Source organism: Hemiscyllium ocellatum, chromosome 17 (assembly GCF_020745735.1).
Source record: "Hemiscyllium ocellatum isolate sHemOce1 chromosome 17, sHemOce1.pat.X.cur, whole genome shotgun sequence".
NCBI classification, from domain to species: domain Eukaryota; kingdom Metazoa; phylum Chordata; class Chondrichthyes; order Orectolobiformes; family Hemiscylliidae; genus Hemiscyllium; species Hemiscyllium ocellatum.
Window position 1 is genome coordinate 15,731,277 of NC_083417.1, and position 17,684 is coordinate 15,748,960.

At 41.9% G+C, this 17,684-nt stretch overlaps 1 protein-coding gene across 2 annotated transcripts in view; it reads left to right on the forward strand.

Annotated features, from left to right (window-relative positions):
* LOC132823644 (chromodomain Y-like protein 2) overlaps positions 1-17,170 on the forward strand; it is a 167,852-nt gene extending 150,682 nt beyond the window's left edge. The window contains exons 7-8 of one of the 2 annotated variants that reach the window (XM_060837580.1): positions 9,738-9,773; positions 14,654-17,170. In XM_060837580.1, coding sequence (XP_060693563.1) covers positions 9,738-9,773; positions 14,654-14,812 — 195 coding nt within the window. In that variant the 3' untranslated portion in view covers positions 14,813-17,170. The remainder of the gene's footprint in view (positions 1-9,737; positions 9,774-14,653) is intronic. The other variant, XM_060837581.1, reaches the window with a different exon arrangement.
* Positions 17,171-17,684: the final 514 nt, after the last annotated feature.

Sequence of the window (17,684 nt, forward strand, 5' to 3'; positions counted from 1 at the left end):
GACTTGGAGGTAGGTGAGCACTTCGGGGACAGTGACCACAACTCGGTGACTTTTACTTTAGTGATGGAGAGGGATAATCGTGCGCCGCAGGGCAAGAGCTATAGCTGGGGGCAGGGAAATTATGATGCAGTGAGGCATGACTTAGGATATGTGGATTGGAAAAACAGGCTTCAAGAGAAGAACACTAATGAGATGTGGGGAGTGTTCAAGGAGCAGCTACTGCATGTCCTCGATAGGTATGTACCAGTCAGGCATGGTGTAAAGGGCCTTGTGAGGCAGCCGTGGTTTAGTAAGGAATTGGAGTCCCTTGTGAAAGGGAAGAAGGCGGCATATGTAAAGATGAGGCGTGAAGGTTCAGTAGGGGCGATTGAGAGTTATAAGGTAGCCAGGAAGGAGCTAAAGAGGGAGCTAAGAGAAGCGAGAAGGGGACATGAAAAGTCTTTAGCTGGTAGGATTAGGGAAAACCCAAAGGCTTTCTATAGGTATGTCAAGAATAAAAGGATGACTAGGGTAGGTATCGGTCCAGTCAAGGATAGTAGTGGGAAGTTGTGTGTGGAGGCGGAGGAGATTGGAGAGACATTAAATCAGTACTTTTCATCAGTATTCACTCAGGAACAGGACACTGTTGCTGATGTGAATATGGAATCACAAATAATTAGAATGGATGCCCTGGAAATATACAGGGAAGAGGTTTTGGGAATATTGGAAAGGATGAATATAGATAAGTCTCCTGGGCCTGATGGCATTTACCCCAGGATCCTATGGGAAGCTAGGGAGGAGATAGCAGAGCCATTGGCCTGGATTTTTATGTCGTCGTTGTCAACGGGAATAGTACCAGAGGACTGGAGGATAGCGAATGTGGTCCCATTGTTCAAGAAAGGGAGTAGGGATAGCCCTAGTAACTATAGGCCAGTGAGTCTGACTTCAGTGGTGGGCAAAGTCTTAGAGAGAATGGTAAGGGATAAGATTTATGAACATCTGGGTAGGAATAACGTGATCAGGGATAGCCAGCATGGTTTTGTGAAGGGCAGGTCGTGCCTCACAAACCTTATTGAGTTCTTTGAGAAGGTGACTAAGGAAGTGGATGAGGGTAAAGCAGTAGATGTTGTGTATATGGATTTTAGTAAGGCGTTCGATAAGGTTCCCCATGGTAGGCTAATGCTAAAACTTCGGAGGTATGGCATTGAGGATACATTAGAGGTTTGGATTAGGAATTGGCTGGCTGGAAGGAGACAGAGGGTAGTAGTTGATGGATTATGTTCATCTTGGAGCGCAGTTACTAGCGGTGTACCACAAGGATCTGTTTTGGGACCATTGCTTTTTGTTATCTTTATAAATGATCTAGAGGAAGGACTTGAAAGCTGGGTAAGCAAGTTTGCGGATGACACAAAAGTCGGTGGAGTTGTGGATAGTGAGGAAGGAAGTGGTAGGTTACAGCGGGATATAGATAAGTTGCAGAGCTGGGCGGAAATGTGGCAAATGGAATTCAATGTAGCTAAGTGCGAAGTCGTTCACTTTGGTAGGAATAACAAGATGATGGATTACTGGGCTAATGGTAGGCTACTTGGTAGTGTGGATGAGCAGAGGGATCTTGGTGTCCATGTACACAGATCTCTGAAAGTTGCCACCCAGGTAAATAGTGCTGTGAGGAAGGCATATGGTGTACTGGGCTTTATTGGCAGAGGAATTGAGTTCCGGAGTCCTGAGGTCATGTTGCAGTTGTATAAGACTCTGGTGCGGCCTCATCTGGAGTATTGTGTGCAGTTTTGGTCGCCATACTATAGGAAGGATGTGGAAGCTTTAGAACGAGTGCAGAGGAGGTTTACCAGGATGTTGTCTGGAATGGTAGGAAAATCTTATGAGGAAAGGCTGAGGCACTTGGGGCTGTTCTCATTGGAGAAGAGAAGGTTTAGGGGAGATCTGATAGAAGTGTATAAGATGATTAGGGGTTTAGATAGGGTAGATACTAAGAACCTTTTACCGCTAATGGAGTCAGGTGTTACTAGGGGACATAGCTTTAAATTAAGGGGTGGTAGGTATAGGACAGATGTTAGGGGTAGATTCTTCACACAGCGGGTTGTGAGTTCATGGAATGCCCTGCCCGTATCAGTGGTGAACTCTCCTTTATGGTCATTTAAGCGGGCATTGGATAGGCATTTGGAAGTTATTGGGCTAGTATAGGTTAGGTAGGATTCGGTCGGCGCAACATCGAGGGCCGAAGGGCCTGTACTGCGCTGTATCCTTCTATGTTCTATGTTCTATGTTCTATTCTCACCTCTCCTGAAACTGAATCTGTGAGCATTGGACAAATTCTGAATAGCCTTTCCACAAACCCAGTACCTCAGGAAAACCTTCTTGTATATTTCCTCTCTGAAACTGTCGGAAAGCCACAGTAAGCACAAGTGTATTTTTTCCAACCAAGTGTTAATGATCTTCCTCTTCTCCTGGAGGTGTTAAAAGACTGGCTCTCACTCAATATGGCCATTGACACCTAAACTGTGAGTGGTTTTGCCATGGAGACTAAGCAGAGTTAATCATGATTATTTAAGTGCCTTGACAATCCCATGCACTGGACCCAAGACCAGAAGCAAGAAATGAGCCAGTTTTCACTTCCCTCGACTACGATACCTCAGGCAATGTCCTGAACTACAACTTAGTCATAGAGCATAGAACATTACAGCACAGTACAGGCCTTTCAGCCTTCGATGTTGTAAATAACCTGTGGAACCAATCTGAAGTCCATCTATATCTATGTACACAATTCCAGTTTCATCCATATGTTTATCCAATGACCACTTAAATGTGTTTAAAATTGGTGAGTCTACTACTGTTATAGGCTGGTCATTCCTCGCCCCTACTATTCTCTGAATAAAGAAACTACCTCCAACATCTTTCTTCTATCTATCACACCTCAATTTAATGCTATGTCCCCTCGAGCCAGCCATTACCATCCGAGCCATTACCACCCTATCTAATCCTCTGATCACCTTGTATGTCTCTATTAAGTCTCTTCTCGACTTTCTTCTCTCTGATGATAACACTTCAAGCCCTTCAGCCTTTCCTCAAAAGTCAAGATCAACCATTTCAACACAATCTGGTAATCCAATAAGGGACCTTCTGGTGAATATGGTTGAATTATTTTCTGAATTTTTTTTTATAATGGTCGATTTAAGGCATTAGGACCATTTGAAATAGATGCTAAAATACATCTAATAACGAAACGCGAGTGAAGTAGCAACAATAACATGCGTTTATACAGTGAAATATCCCAAGACATTTCAAGGAATGTTATTTAACAAAACAAAAGTTGCTGATAAAACTCAGCAGGTCTGGCAGCATCTGTGAAGAGAAATCACGGTTAACATTACTTAAGAAAACCTTGAGCAAACAGAAGGATAAATGAGGGAAAATGGGTAGGTTTGAAGCAGCATCTTCAAGGAAGAGAGAAGGTAAAGAGATCAAGAGGTTCAGGAAATTAAGTTCTAGGGTATCCAGCCAAGATAGCTAAGGCATGTCCACTAATGGTGGAGTGCTTAAAATCAGGGATGTGCAAGAGGCCAGAGTAATAAAAGCAGAAATCTCCAAGCGTTGTAGGACTAGAGGACATTTCAGAAAGAGGATAAATCTCTGGAGGGACTTGCAAATGACAGCAAGATTGATAAAATTGAGGCAGTGTGAGTGTACATCAGCACATACACGGGAATGAGAGAGCTTATCATAATATGCTAATGTAATAACTAAATGTGCTAATCATAACGAAGTGTATTCAGAGATATGAGTATTAGAATGTAATGAATTATACAGCTCCAACATTATATCGTGAAACAAAGAGAGCATCGTATCTCTTAAGATTGCCTGCATTTAAATTACACTCCATTTGCCACTCCTCAGCCCATTGATCCATCTGATCAAGATCCTGTTATACTCTGAGGTAACCTTCTTCGCTGTCCACTACACCTCCAATTTTGGTGTCATCTGCAAAATTATTAATTATGCCTCCTATGTTCACATCCAGATCATTTGTATAAATGATGAAAAGCAGTGGACCCAGCACCAATCCTCATGGCACACCACTGATCACAGGCCTCCAGTCTGAAAAGCAACCCATTCACCACCTTCAAGCCAGTTCTGTATCCAAATGGCTAGTTCTCCCCGTATTTCAGGAGATCTAACCTTGCTAACTGGTCTCCCATGAGGAATAGACAATAGGTGCAGGAGTAGGCCATTCTGCCTTTTGAGCCAGCACCACCATTCATTATGATCATGGCTGATCATCCTCAATCAGTATCCTGTTCCTGCCTTATCCCCATAACCCTTGATTCCACTCTCCTTAAGAGCTCTATCCAACTCTTTCTTGAAAGTATCCAGAGACTTGGCCTCCACAGCCTTCTGGGGCAGAGCATTCCATACACCCACCACTCTCTGGGTGAAGAAGTTTCTCCTCAACTCTGTTCTAAGTGGCCTACCCCTTATTTTAAACTGTGTCCTCTGGTTCGGGACTGTTCCAACATCGGAAACATGCTTCCTGCCTCCAGAGTGTCCAATCCTTTAATAATCTTATACGTCTCAATCAGATCCCCTCTCAGCCTTCTAACTCAAGCGTATACAAGCCCAGTCGCTCCAATCTTTCAGCGTAAGATAGTCCCGCCATTCTGGGAATTGACCTTGTGAATCTACATTGCACTCCCTCAAAAGCCAGAATGTCTTTCCTCAAATTTGGAGACCAAAACTGAGCACAATATTCCAGGTGCGGTCTCACCAGGGCCCTATACAGCTGCAGAAGGACCTCTTTGCTTCTATACTCAATTCCTCTTGTTATGAAGGCCAGCATGCTATTAGCTTTCTTCACTGCCTGCTGTACCTGCGTGCTTGCTTTCATTGACAAGAACACCTAGACCTCGTTGTACTGCCCCTTTACCTAACTTGACTCCATTTAGGTAGTAATCTGCCTTCCTCTTCTTGCCACCAAAGCGTATAACCACATATCTATCCACATTAAACTGCATCTGCCATGCATCTGTCCACTTACCTAGCCTGTCCAGGTCACCCTGTATTCTCTTAACATCCTCCTCACATTTCACCCTGCCACCCAGCTTTGTGTCATAAATCTTGTCAATCTTGTCAAAGTCCATATAGATCATGTCCACCACTCTGCCTTCATCAATTCTCTTTGTTACTTCTTCAAAAAACTCAATCGAGTTCAAAATCACACAACACCAGGTTATAGTCCAACAGGTTTATTTGGAAGCACTAGCTTTTGGAGCGACGCTCCTTCATCAGGTGGTTGAGCAGCAGTGCTCAGAAAGCTAGTGCTTCCAAATAGACCTGTTGGACTATAGCCGAATGTTGTATGATTTTTAACTGTGTACACCCCAGTCCAATACCAGCATCTCCAAATCATGTCAATCAAGTTCGTGAGACATGATTTCCCATGCACAAAGCCATGTTGACTATCCCTAACCAGTCCTTGCCTTTCCAAATATGTGTAAATCCTGACCCTCAGGATTCCCTCCAACAATTTGCCCACTACCAATATCAGGCTCATGGTCTATATTCTCTGGCTTTTCCTTACCACCTTTCTTAAATTGTGGGACCGTGTTAGCCAACCTCCAGTTTTCCGGCACCTCACCTGTGACTATCGATGATACAAATCTCAGCAATGGGCCCAGCAATCACTTCCCTAGTTTGCCACAGAGTTCTAGGGTAACTGGATCAGGTCCTGAGGATTTATCCACTTTTATATGTTTTAAGACAACTCTTCCTCCTCTGTAATATGGACATTTTTCAAGATGTTACCATCTATTTCCTCACATTCTATATGTTCCATGTCCTTCTCCACTGTAAGCACTGACGTTCAAATCGACCTTGGAAATGGCACAGTGCAGTCACATGAACAGAGAAACCTCGGTTATCTGAACAACATGGGCAAGGAGTATTTTGTTTGGATAATCGAATGTTTGGATAATCGAATATTTGGATAATCAAATGCTGGATAGCACAGTTTAGCCATGCAGGGGGACCTTGCAATCTTGTTCAGATAATCTGAAATTCGGATAATCAACATTCCAATAATCGAGGTTCCTCTGTAGATTGATTTATAATTTGGAAATATTACGATATAAGATATCAACCAATAAATTGACATTTGCCTTCGTTGTGGTATTTTTCCTGATGACCACTCGTGGTAGCTGATGGTATTTGCCAGCTCTCCTGATTGAGAAAGTCTACTGCCACCAACCCTCGTTCTTCTTTGTTTTAGAGCTTGGGCCTATCTAGTGATTCAAGGGAAGGGATACACCACCACAGAGTATGGACAGAAGAGGCACTGTCTTTAGATACCTAGAAGGGCTATTACTTGCTGCATTCGAAACCTAGAGTAGAAACCAATTTATATTCCCAGGGCTGGGATTGGAGTTGGGAGACCTTCAGGTTCCGTGAACTCCAACTTTTAAAACTACTGTCCACATTGCTCATTTTCAGTCTGGGAAGAGGGAGCTGGGTAGGAGTTAGGCTGCACAGTGCAGGAAGAGCCAAAGAAGTTGCCTGAGGTGCTGTGTTCAAAGCTTTAAAATAAAAATCAAATCAGAAAACATCAACCCCCCCATCCTCACCCACTCAGTTCCTGTACCCTATCCATGATAACCTATGCGCTTGTACCCACCACCTTATGACCTTCTCCACACCACTGACCCTTCATTCTTCCTATGCCAACTACTTATTTCCCAAGACCCATTCATACTTCTTATCTGACAATGGCCCCTCATACTTCCTTTGACAGTTACCTGTCTCCCTGATTCCGTCAAGCACCCTATACCAATCTATCAAACATTCTTGGCCTCTCATACACATGGGCCTTTCTCGCTCCAAAGACAGCTTAGTGCAAAATCTTATCTTCCCACCTACCAGCCTTTGCCTGTCCCTTCTCCAAGCTGGAGATAGTGAGGACTACAGATGATGGAAAGTCAGAGTCGAGTGTGGAGCTGGAAAAAGTACAGCAGGCCAGCAGCATCAGAGGGGCAGGAGAGTCAGTGTTTTGGTTCGGGACCCTGATGGACCTGAAATGTCGACTCTCCTCTGATGCTGCTGGACCTGCTGTGTTCGTACCCTTCTCCATGCCAACTCACCTGTTATCCAGCCTCTTCATTGATCAGGAGCCGTCTGGCAGCAAAGGAAGTTGCCAGCATATTGTCGATATCACTATTGGAAAAGAAGTGCTCCTTCATTGATGTAAAAGATGCAAAGTACATTGAAGTTGCTTAAGCAAGTCCTTTATGTGAATAAACATTTCACTCAAATGTTTAATACCTTATATCATCGAATATTGAATAAACAGTTAAACTTAGGCATTACATTGTGAAAATTATACTTTGGGAAATCAGTCGAGCAACATAAATCCGACACTGATTTTATATAGATTACCTGACCTCCATTGAAGGTATTCCAGAGATATAAAAGGATATGTTACTCTTCAAAGTAGAGAAAAATAAAACATTTCGGAAGCCCTCACTCCTCAAATTACCCTCACACCACTCCCTATATTTCCATGCTAAACCATGCAACCCAATAGCTTATCCCCCTTTCCCATGGCTTCTCATGACCCTCTAACAACATAGTGTTGACCTCTCACCCACCACATTCTCCTTTTGCCGACTGTTCCAACTCATTCAGCACCCCAGTGTGCAGCTCCAACACTTAAGAAGCTCAATGCCATCCAAAACGATGTGGCTCCCTTGATTGGCTTTCTAACCCCATCTTCAGCACTCACCTTCTCCACCATCAATGTACAGTGACAGCAGTGTGTACCATCTATAGGATACATTGCAACAATTCACCAAGGCTCCTTAGATAGCACTTTCCAAAGCTGCAATCTCCACCAACTAGAAGGGGAGAGATAGGCAATGCATGGGAAAATATCCAACTGAAAATTCCACTAACCATCTTAACTTGGAGCATCTCTTTATTCCTTCACTGTCATTGGGTCAAAATCCTGAAACTCCCTCCCTGACAGCACTATGGGTGTACCTACACCAAATGAATTGTAGCACCTCAATAAAGCAGATCATCACTAGCTTCTCAGGAGCAGTTAGGAATGGGCAATAAGTTCTTGCTTCGTCTATTGCACATATCCCATGAATAGACAAAAGAATTCCAGAGCATATCTATATGCTTGGGAACAAAAATATGTTTCTCACAATTACATTTTTATATTATAGGTTATATGTTATTGGAAAAAAAGTCATTCATCAACACATATTTTGAGACTGCTTGACCAGTTGACACGAATTGAGTTGAATTAGCATTATTGTCAGATGGACTCAAATGAGTACAGTGAAAAGTTTATAAGGCATGATGTACAACGTCATCTTAGGTACAAAGGTAACTAGGCACAGTTCTTGACAGGATGACACTTGTTGATAAGCTGGACAATTTAGACTTATAGGCCATTTACAGGCAACCTGCTCTGTAGTTAAGTCTCAAAGGTAATCTACCTACTGTCCCCCAATAGATCCCTGAACTCCATCCCTCCCCCCGCCCCTCGTAGGATACCAAATATACTGCAAACTTTTCATTGGAGGTAATTTGATCATTTAAATAGCCTACTGTCTCAGGGATCTGGACCCAAATGAAAAATGTCTCACCCCCAGACCCTCCCGGAAACTGAACTGCTGGGTTCAATGGCATGTCTTGTGATGACCAACTTCTGGATTTTCCACCATGGCAGACATGCTCTCCTTCCTGGTGCAAATGCGGGCCTCTGTCCCCACCTACAAACTTTCTTAGACATTAACTGAATGGGTTAAAGCAATGTAACATGAACACCATGCCCTTCCACTACCGTTTCCTCACCAGTTGGCATTGCCACATCAATGCTAACTATGTACGGGCTAAGTATCAGCCCCAGCCATCTCACAGAATCAAGGAATTGCTGAAAGTTAACTTTCCCAAGTACATTGTTGGGTGCCTCATAATTTAGAAGTAGCTAATCAGATTTTATGATGTTCTCTCAGTGATTTAATCCATAACAATGTGTTGTTGCTACATGGGTGAAGCTCTTGTAATCAGAAATTGACTGTCTTTATGAGGCTTCCTGGGGTATCAGCTTCATTTTCACAAAAGTACATCAACTAGAAGCTAAGTGCAGGTTTGAAAAACATGGCACATACACGTGACCTGTGTCAATGTGGGACCTTCGGTCTACAGCAAAGCATTCAGATTCAGTAACTTGTTTTTCAAGGCAGCTGTTTTATGCGTTGTAAAATGTCACATGCAGCAAATAAGGCAAGGGGCTATTTCCAGTCATGCTGGATAAGTCAGGATTTTAAAAAATTCATTCATGAGATGCAGTCATTGCATCTGTTTTTCTGCGCCCTTGAGAAGGTGATAGTGAGCCACTACCTTGACCCACTGGTGTTGTTGACCCACGGTGCTGTACGGGAATAGTGAATGAATGACAATATAGTTATAATGTGGAGGTGCCGGTGTTGGATTGGGGTGGACAAAGTTAAAAATCACACAACAGCAGGTTATAGTCCTCAACAGCTTTATTTGGAAGTACTAGCCTTCGGAGCTGATGAAGGATCAGCGCTCCGAAAGCTAGTACTTCAATAAAAACCTGTTGGACCACAACCTGGTGTTGTGTGATGTTTAATGTAGTTATAAATCAGGATGGTGTGCAGCTTGGAAGGGAACTTGCAGGTGGTGGTGTTCTCATGCATCTGCTGTCCTTGTCCTTCTAGGTCGCAAGTTTGGAAAGTGCTGTCGAAGGACCCTTGGTGAGTGCATCTTGTAGCACTACTGCCATTGTGTGCCAGTAATAAGAGGCAATGAATGCTTAAAGTGGTGGATGGGATGTCAGTGAAGCGTGTTGCTTTGTTCTGTATGGTGTTATGTTTCTTGAGTCTTATTAGAGCTCCATTCCTCTAGGGAATTCCATCACATTCCTGACTTATACATAAAGATGGTGGGACAGGCATTTGGGGAGTCAGGCGATGAGTTACTTACCATGACATTCCCAGCTTCTGACCTGCTCTTGTCGGCCACAGTATTTATGTGGCTAGTCTAGTTCAGTTTCTGATCAATGGTGAGCCCAAGCCATTCATTGCGGGGGCATTCAGTGATTGTAGTGACATAGTACATCGTGGCAAGTTGATTAGATTATCTCGTATTGAAGGTGGTTATTTCTGGGCACCAATGTTATTTGCCACAAGTGAACCCGAGCCTGAATGTTGTCCAGATCTTTCTGTATATGGACGCATATTGCCTCAGACTCTTGAGGAGTTGTGAATGATACTGAACAATTCTCGGTGGACACCTGTATATCTGATTTTGTTATGGAGGAAACATCATTGATGAACCAGCTGAAGTTGGTTGCGTCTAAAATGCTACTTGGAAAAATGAACCTTTCCAGCAATGCCTGAGGGACTGAGGTGTTTTGCCTCAGCAACAGCCACAAGCATCTTCCCTTGTGGTAGTTATCACTCTAACCAGTAGAGGATTAACCCCTGATTCTCATTGACTTCATGTTTACTAAGAATCCTAGGTGCCCACTTGGTCAGTTGCTGCCTTGACGTCAAAGGTAATTTTGGATTAGTGGTGCTGGAAGAGCACAGCAGTTAAGGTAGCATCCAAAGTGCAGCGAAATCGATGTTTCGGGTAAAAACCCTTTATCTTTCCTGATGAAGGGCTTTTGCCCGAAACATCGATTTTGCTGCACTTTGGATGCTGCCTGAACTGCTGTGCTCTTCCAGCACCACGAATCCAGAATCTGGTTTCCAGCATCTGCAGTCATTGTTTTTACGTCGTCAAAGGTAATTACTCACCTCACTTCTGGAATCTTTTGTCCCCGTATGATGCAAGGTTGGAATGAGATCAGGAGCTGAACGCCATGCTGGAACCTGAACTGAGCATCATTGAGGAACAAATTGCTGCACAAATGCTGCAGGCAACACTCATTGATGATGCCTGCCACCACTTTGCTGAACATTACAAATGGAGCAGATGGGATTTCCGCATTATTTTGAGTACAGGACATCTAAATCAACCCACATGATTTTGGAGATGTGAATGTCATAGCTGTATTGGATCAGATTGGGTAGGGGCACTGCTAGTTCTGGAGAGCAAGTTTTTAGTACTGCAACCAGAATGTGGTCAGGGCCCATAGTCATTTTTTGTTCTGAATTTGTTCATGGGGACATTAGCAATACTGGCTAGGCCCAGCATTTTTTGCCTGTGGCAAATGCCCAGAGGTCAGTTAAGAGTCAACGACACTGCTGTGTGGTTTCGAGTTATATGTTGGTCAGCCTGGGTAAGGACAGTAGCATTCCATCCCTAAAGAAGTTAGTGAACTACATGGGCTTTTACGATGAGTGACCGTGCTGAGAGGGTTCCCGTTGGATTAGGCTAGTAAATTATGCCTTTGCTCTATGCAAGGCAACAAAAATTATAGAGGAAATCTCTCCATTTGATGAATAGTGCCATGGGAATGGGTGCATCCACTTACAATAAGTTAACCTTGATTTAACTTCCCACTCGAAAGATAACTGCTCCAGTAAAGGCTCCCTCGGTGCTGCTTATCAGAATCAGCCGCAGGAACTGGAGAGAGACTTGAAACCACAAGTTTCTGATTTACTGCAAGAGTGTTACCACTTGAGCTCAGCAGTTATTTGCCCTGAAAATATTTTCTCTTAAGATGCGTGGAGAGTTTAAAAGTCATGATTGAATCTCCCTCTACTGAACTCCTAATGTATTCCAGATCATAACTAGTTGCTGTGTTCAAAAAAAACAATTCTTCTTGTTGTCATTGAACTCAAAATCTTCTCATTCAAGATCCTCATCCAATGGAAATACTTTCCCTCTGTGTACTCTGTCCAGAGACTTCATGATTTTAAGCACCTTCATCAAAGCTTCTCTCTTTACTCAGAGAGTAGTAAGAGTATGGAATGCTTTACCTGCAACGGTAGTAGATTCGCCAACTTTAAGTGCATTCAAGTCGTCATTGGACAAACATATGGACGTACATGGAATAGTGTAGGTAGGATGGGCTTCAGATTGGTATGACAGGTCAGCACAACATCGAGGGCCGAAGGGCCTGTACTGCGCTGTAATGTTCTATGTTCTAACTTCCTCCAACCTATCCAGCTGAGGAGACACAAATGAATTTGAAATGGTTTCACAGGCAAATACATGAAGAACTGAAAAAGAATTGTTAAGTTGAATATTTTCTTTGAAGTTTAAATGACCATCTGCCTATACTTTGAAAGAAAACCTAGTTTCTCAGAGACTTACAACCCTTGAAAAAAATACTTGCATGTACTGTAATTAGTGCTCTTCACATTCTCAGCGTTTCTAAAACACTTCACAGTGAGTATCCCATAAACAATGTAAACTGAATGCCCAGTGTAGTGATTGGAACCAGGTGGATCTTGTTGACAACGAGATCCATGATTGGGGGCGTTAATACAGTCCAATCAGGACGCCCTGGCTGACCAGTATATACAGAGGAAGTGTCTTTATTGTTTTTTGTGTTTGTTTTTTCTAAAAAAGAAAAAAAATATATGCACAGAGGATAGGCCCACTTCTGGTCTAGAGGTAGTGACCCTAACTCTGAACCAACAGGCTGGGTTCAAGTCCTAACATGTCCTAACATTACTAAAACAGGTTAGCCAAAAAAATAAGTTAAACACACACACACAAACACAAACACAAACACAAACACACAAACATAAACACACAAACTTTAGAATCTCTTCATTTCAGGAAAACTGACTCCCAGCCAGCAGGCTACATCCAGTGTACTGTGCACGAGGAAATAAAGGGTGACTTAGTGACGGGATACTAGCCTCTGTGCAGTTAATTCACCCAGTTAATCCATTCCAGAGCAGTTAGTTACTTAATACATGTTGGTCAAGATGACAAAGGAATGCTTTGTCAGAAGAGTAAACCAATGGAGCAGATTAGATTTCCGCATTATTTTGTGTCCAGGACACCGAAAGCAGGGGAACTTTTTATTTCCACCTGAAACAGTTTTAATTTCTAAATTGAAGGACAGCAGCTCTACCCATGCAGAACTCCCTTTTAATTGCACTGGAGTAAAGGACAACATTTATGCGCTCAAGTCCTAGTGTGGGTAGAAACACACAGCTTTCTAACTCTTTGAGCTGAGACTGTAATAGCTGAGTCCAATCTCTGTATTTACTTGAAGAAATTTGATGCAGCTTTTAAAGATAAAAGAGTCAATCTTAACTGATTGAATTTGGCAGTGCTGGAGCTGAAACTAGGAGCAGTGACCATCCAAGCCAGTTCCACCCATTCAGTATGATCATCGCCAGGCCTCTGTATGGTTGTCATAATTCTGCTTTCTCCCCATTTGTCTTTATTGTCAAAGCATTTATCAATCCCTTTCATGAATGCAGTGTCCTGGCCTTCACAGCCTTCTGGAATAGTAAATTCCACGGTTGACCTACCTTTGAGTGAAGAAATGTTTCATCATCTCAGTCTTCACTGGCCTACCCCATGTGACCCATAGTTCTAGACTTCCCAAACAGGAAAAATATCCTTCCTACATCTCCAGTCATGTTTGAATTTGATACACTTAGTCATTCTTCTAAACTATAGTGAATATAGGCCCATCTAAACTTGTCTGTCCTCATACAACAGTCCTGCCATCCCCATCATCAGCCCATGTAAACCTTTGTCACAGTCTTTCAGCAACAAGTATATCCTTTAGTAGGTATGGAATCAAAACTGCACACAAAACTCGAGCTACAGTTTCACAAAGGTTCTGTATCACTGTCAGTGGATCTCCCTACTCCTGAACTCAAATCCTCTTGCAATGAAGACAACCATGAATTATGGGATTGAGTTGGGCCTCCTTTTGAGTAACTAGAGTGATTTCCAAATGCAGCATTGATGGCTTTTGGAAGTAGCAGATTAGTGGAAACTGTACATGTGCCAGGAACATTCTGCACCCATAATGAGCTTGCTGGCACACGATCTGTGTTAGGGTAGTCTTCTAGTTTGATTGGATTCGAACCAAACCTCAGAGTTGATGAAATAGCTGACATTTTGAAAAGATTTTGGAGTAGACAATTAAATTTGAAGCGAGGGTAAAACTGACATTGTAAGTCAGCTGTTTGATCAGAAACAGGGATCCACCACATTTTTCTTTAACTCATTCACAGGATGTGGGCATCGCTGGCTCAGCCAGCATTTAATGCCCAACCCTAATTTCTCAGAGGGCAGTTAAGAGTCAACCAGGTCACTGTGAGTTTGGAGTCACGTTCAGGCTAGACCTGGTAAAGATGGCAATTTTCTTCCCTAAAAGGCATTAGTGAACTAGATGCACTTTTCCAACAATTGACAGTGGATTCATGGTCATCATTAGATTCTTAATTCGAGAGATTACTGAACTCAAATTCCAGCATCTGCTGTGGCAAGATTCAAAGCCAGTACCCCAGAATATTATCTTGGTCTTTGGATTAACAGGTCCAGCAATAGCACCACTAGGCCATTGCCTCCTCTTAACAAGTCATTACACCCAACAAGTCAAAAAAACTATCTCCTTTGGTATTTATTTCAAAAGTCTTTTTATTTGGATTTTGGTTATAATTGCTGAGTGTGTCGTTTACCTTTACATTGTTCTTTTCACCTTCAGGTCCTTGAAGAATCAAAATGTCTGGTACGTAGCTTCCTGAAAACTACCTTGGAACAAGTGAATGAGAGGGAATGCCAGATGTTAAAGCAACTGTGGAGTTCCTCAAAAGGACTAGATTCCCTGTTTAGCTACCTGCAGGAAAAAATCTATGAGGTCTGAAGCCACTGTAAGACTTAAATCTACTGTCCATTATTCCAGTGTCATTGGAGGGAGTTGATGGACTCTACCTGATTTTAAGAAGGCGAATGCGTCAACAATTAGTGCTGCAAGCAGAACAGATTGGCCAGCAAATGTCATTGATGAGCACTGACATGTTCAGTCAAACGTACCCAAGTGGGTATACATTGGATGCAACATCACTGCATGCATTTTCAAATATTTTGATGCTCATATTCAAATTATGCCATGTGATTTTGTTTTTTTACTGTTGTACTTAACATTCCTAATGTTGTCCCACCTCAAACCGACTAGACCTATTTACCAAATTTATGTAGAATGTTGTGCTTGTGAATAACACTTAAAGGAATGAGTCGTAGATAATCCTTTCACTCCTGAACCACAGCAAAAGTAAGGACATGTCATGTCACGGTTGTATGTTTGGACTCAGTTTGTTATTAATTTAGTTAGCAGGGCTGGAGCCGGGGTGGGTAGCAAATGGGGAAAATTGACTATTCTTTTCACTGGGTCTTGTAGGTAGCTTCACGAGACAAAAGCCTTTCATTGATGTAGATTTTCATTACATTTGAGGAAATACAGGGGGGAAGAAACATTAAATTGTGAGCTTTCATTTAGTAGCTTTTGAAATAATTGTTTTCCAAAAGAAAATTCAATCTCCAGATAGTTAACTGAAGATTTTACGTATTTATTGTCTTACAGCTATATGAACATTAAGATTTAATGGATCACAACATTTTTTCTTGTAGACATTTGGGATTCTGAGTGAGAATCTTATTGGGAACGTTAATTTCTACATTTTATTTTTAAATTGATCCCAACTATCTAAGTCAGCCATGCAGGAGCTAATTGTGACTGCAGTTTTGATGCGATCACATAGGGCTCCATTTTGAAGCATAAAATATACAAGCAGGGTTTGTATACCAAATACAATACGTGTACAGAAGGAATATTCTGGTTGTGAAAAGCGTTCTTTTTCAATACGAAATACCACAAAAACCTACCTTCACAGACCAGTTTACGGTCCAAAGTCAATTAGTCATATTCCATGTTCTAAAATAGTAGTGATTTCTTTGTCATTGCTTATTTATTTAAAGAAAGTGCACTAATCAGACAGTGTATGTGCTGTTGTTAAGTGACTCAGAGGAGTATGTTACAAAGAAGATATGGTTTTTATGTCACTAAGATTGAGAAAAGTTCACTAAATAGTTGTTGGTTTAAATTTAGTCGTGCAAAAATACATGAGTGTCTATTCGCTTAGGAAGGCCTATGTGTGGGTACTGGTGCAAATACAGTATTTACTAACATAAAATGGGAAGCCATGTCGAAGGGAGTTGAACACTGAAGTGTGTTCATTATTAACTGCTGTGTTTTATTTCTAAGTATTCACTGGTATCTACACCTTGTAAGTATGGAGTAGACTGTATGGTGGTTTTGTGGAGACATAAATACACTTGATCATCACCTTTGCTCAAGTTGCTTCTGTGACTATGTAGACAAGTTTGGTACACCATATCACAGAAATATGGTAAATCTGCAAGGCAATATCTATTTTTTCAAACAATGAACTTTCTTTTATACATGATTACCCAAAACCTGACGGTATGCTTCTTTGGAGAGTCCATTGTCCCGAAATCGCAGTTTTGGGTGTTACATTGACTGCCTCTGTCACCTCAATGCTTTGTGCCAATATATTATTGTTTTCGATGTTTATGAAACACAGTTTGTCGCTTTTTCATTTAAAGCAAAACTGTGCCGTGTTTGAACCTTCACGCACTTTTAATTTAGAAAAAGGCCGTTCATTTTGTGAATTTTTTTTTGCCAAGCTGTGATTTTGTTCAAATTACAAAGCATTTGACGTGTGAAAACCATTGTGCATCTACCGCTAGGAAACCTGAAGTTCAGTTTTTGGATAATCTGTGTCACTTGTGAAGAAAATGGGACACTTCCGATGACAATGTCCTTCGCTAAAAGGACCAATAATGCATCCGGAACCTGTAGGGGCTGTGTGTTTGTCAGAAACTTGTTAAATGTATTTATCCCACAGCAGAACACAATGGGGTTTTAAAAAGACTTTTTGTAAGTAAATGGGGGCTGTGTTTATTTAAAAAATGTTAGCAATCTGTTTTTGGTGTGGGCACCCTTTTTCTTACTGAAGATTATCTAAATGTTCTATAAACTACCAGGTAATTCTGATCTGTGTGATGACTAACTCGTGCAAGACAGAAACCCTACACAAACTGTCTACTGCTTTTGTAATTAGTGTATGAACACTTTTTCTGGGTGCCTTAGAAGTTGTATTTTTCATGTGTGTTAATATATTTATATATTGTGGAAAAGCTGCTCCCAATAAAATGATTTAAATTCATCAGTTGCCTGCTGTTCTACCTGATGTTGGGACTGTTATTCCGAGTCATTTGGTCAGTTTTAACATTTCATTTTGTCCAGTTACTTGGTCACATCCAGGGTATATTTAGAAATGTGGAAGCAAGGGGCAGGAGGTGGTTATTCAGTCCCTCAAGTCTGCTGTGCCATTTAATGAGATCATGGTGATTGTAACCTCAAATCCACAGTCTTGTTTGAAGTAACTCTACAAAGGCCAGCATTCCGTCTCCAAGCCACCCTTTATTTATACGTGCAGAGTACGTGACTCTGGCCAGTTAGCTCAGAGCCAGCTCCCAGGATATCTGACACTCCTGTTTATATCTGTCAGCCAGGGCTACCTGATTTGACCAGATTAACAGCCACAATCAGGGAACTCATATTTTATGAGGTCCACCTTGCTGACCTCATTAGAACCACTCCATCATCCAACCCCAAGAACCCTTGCCAATCAAGAATCCATTCATCTCTGCTT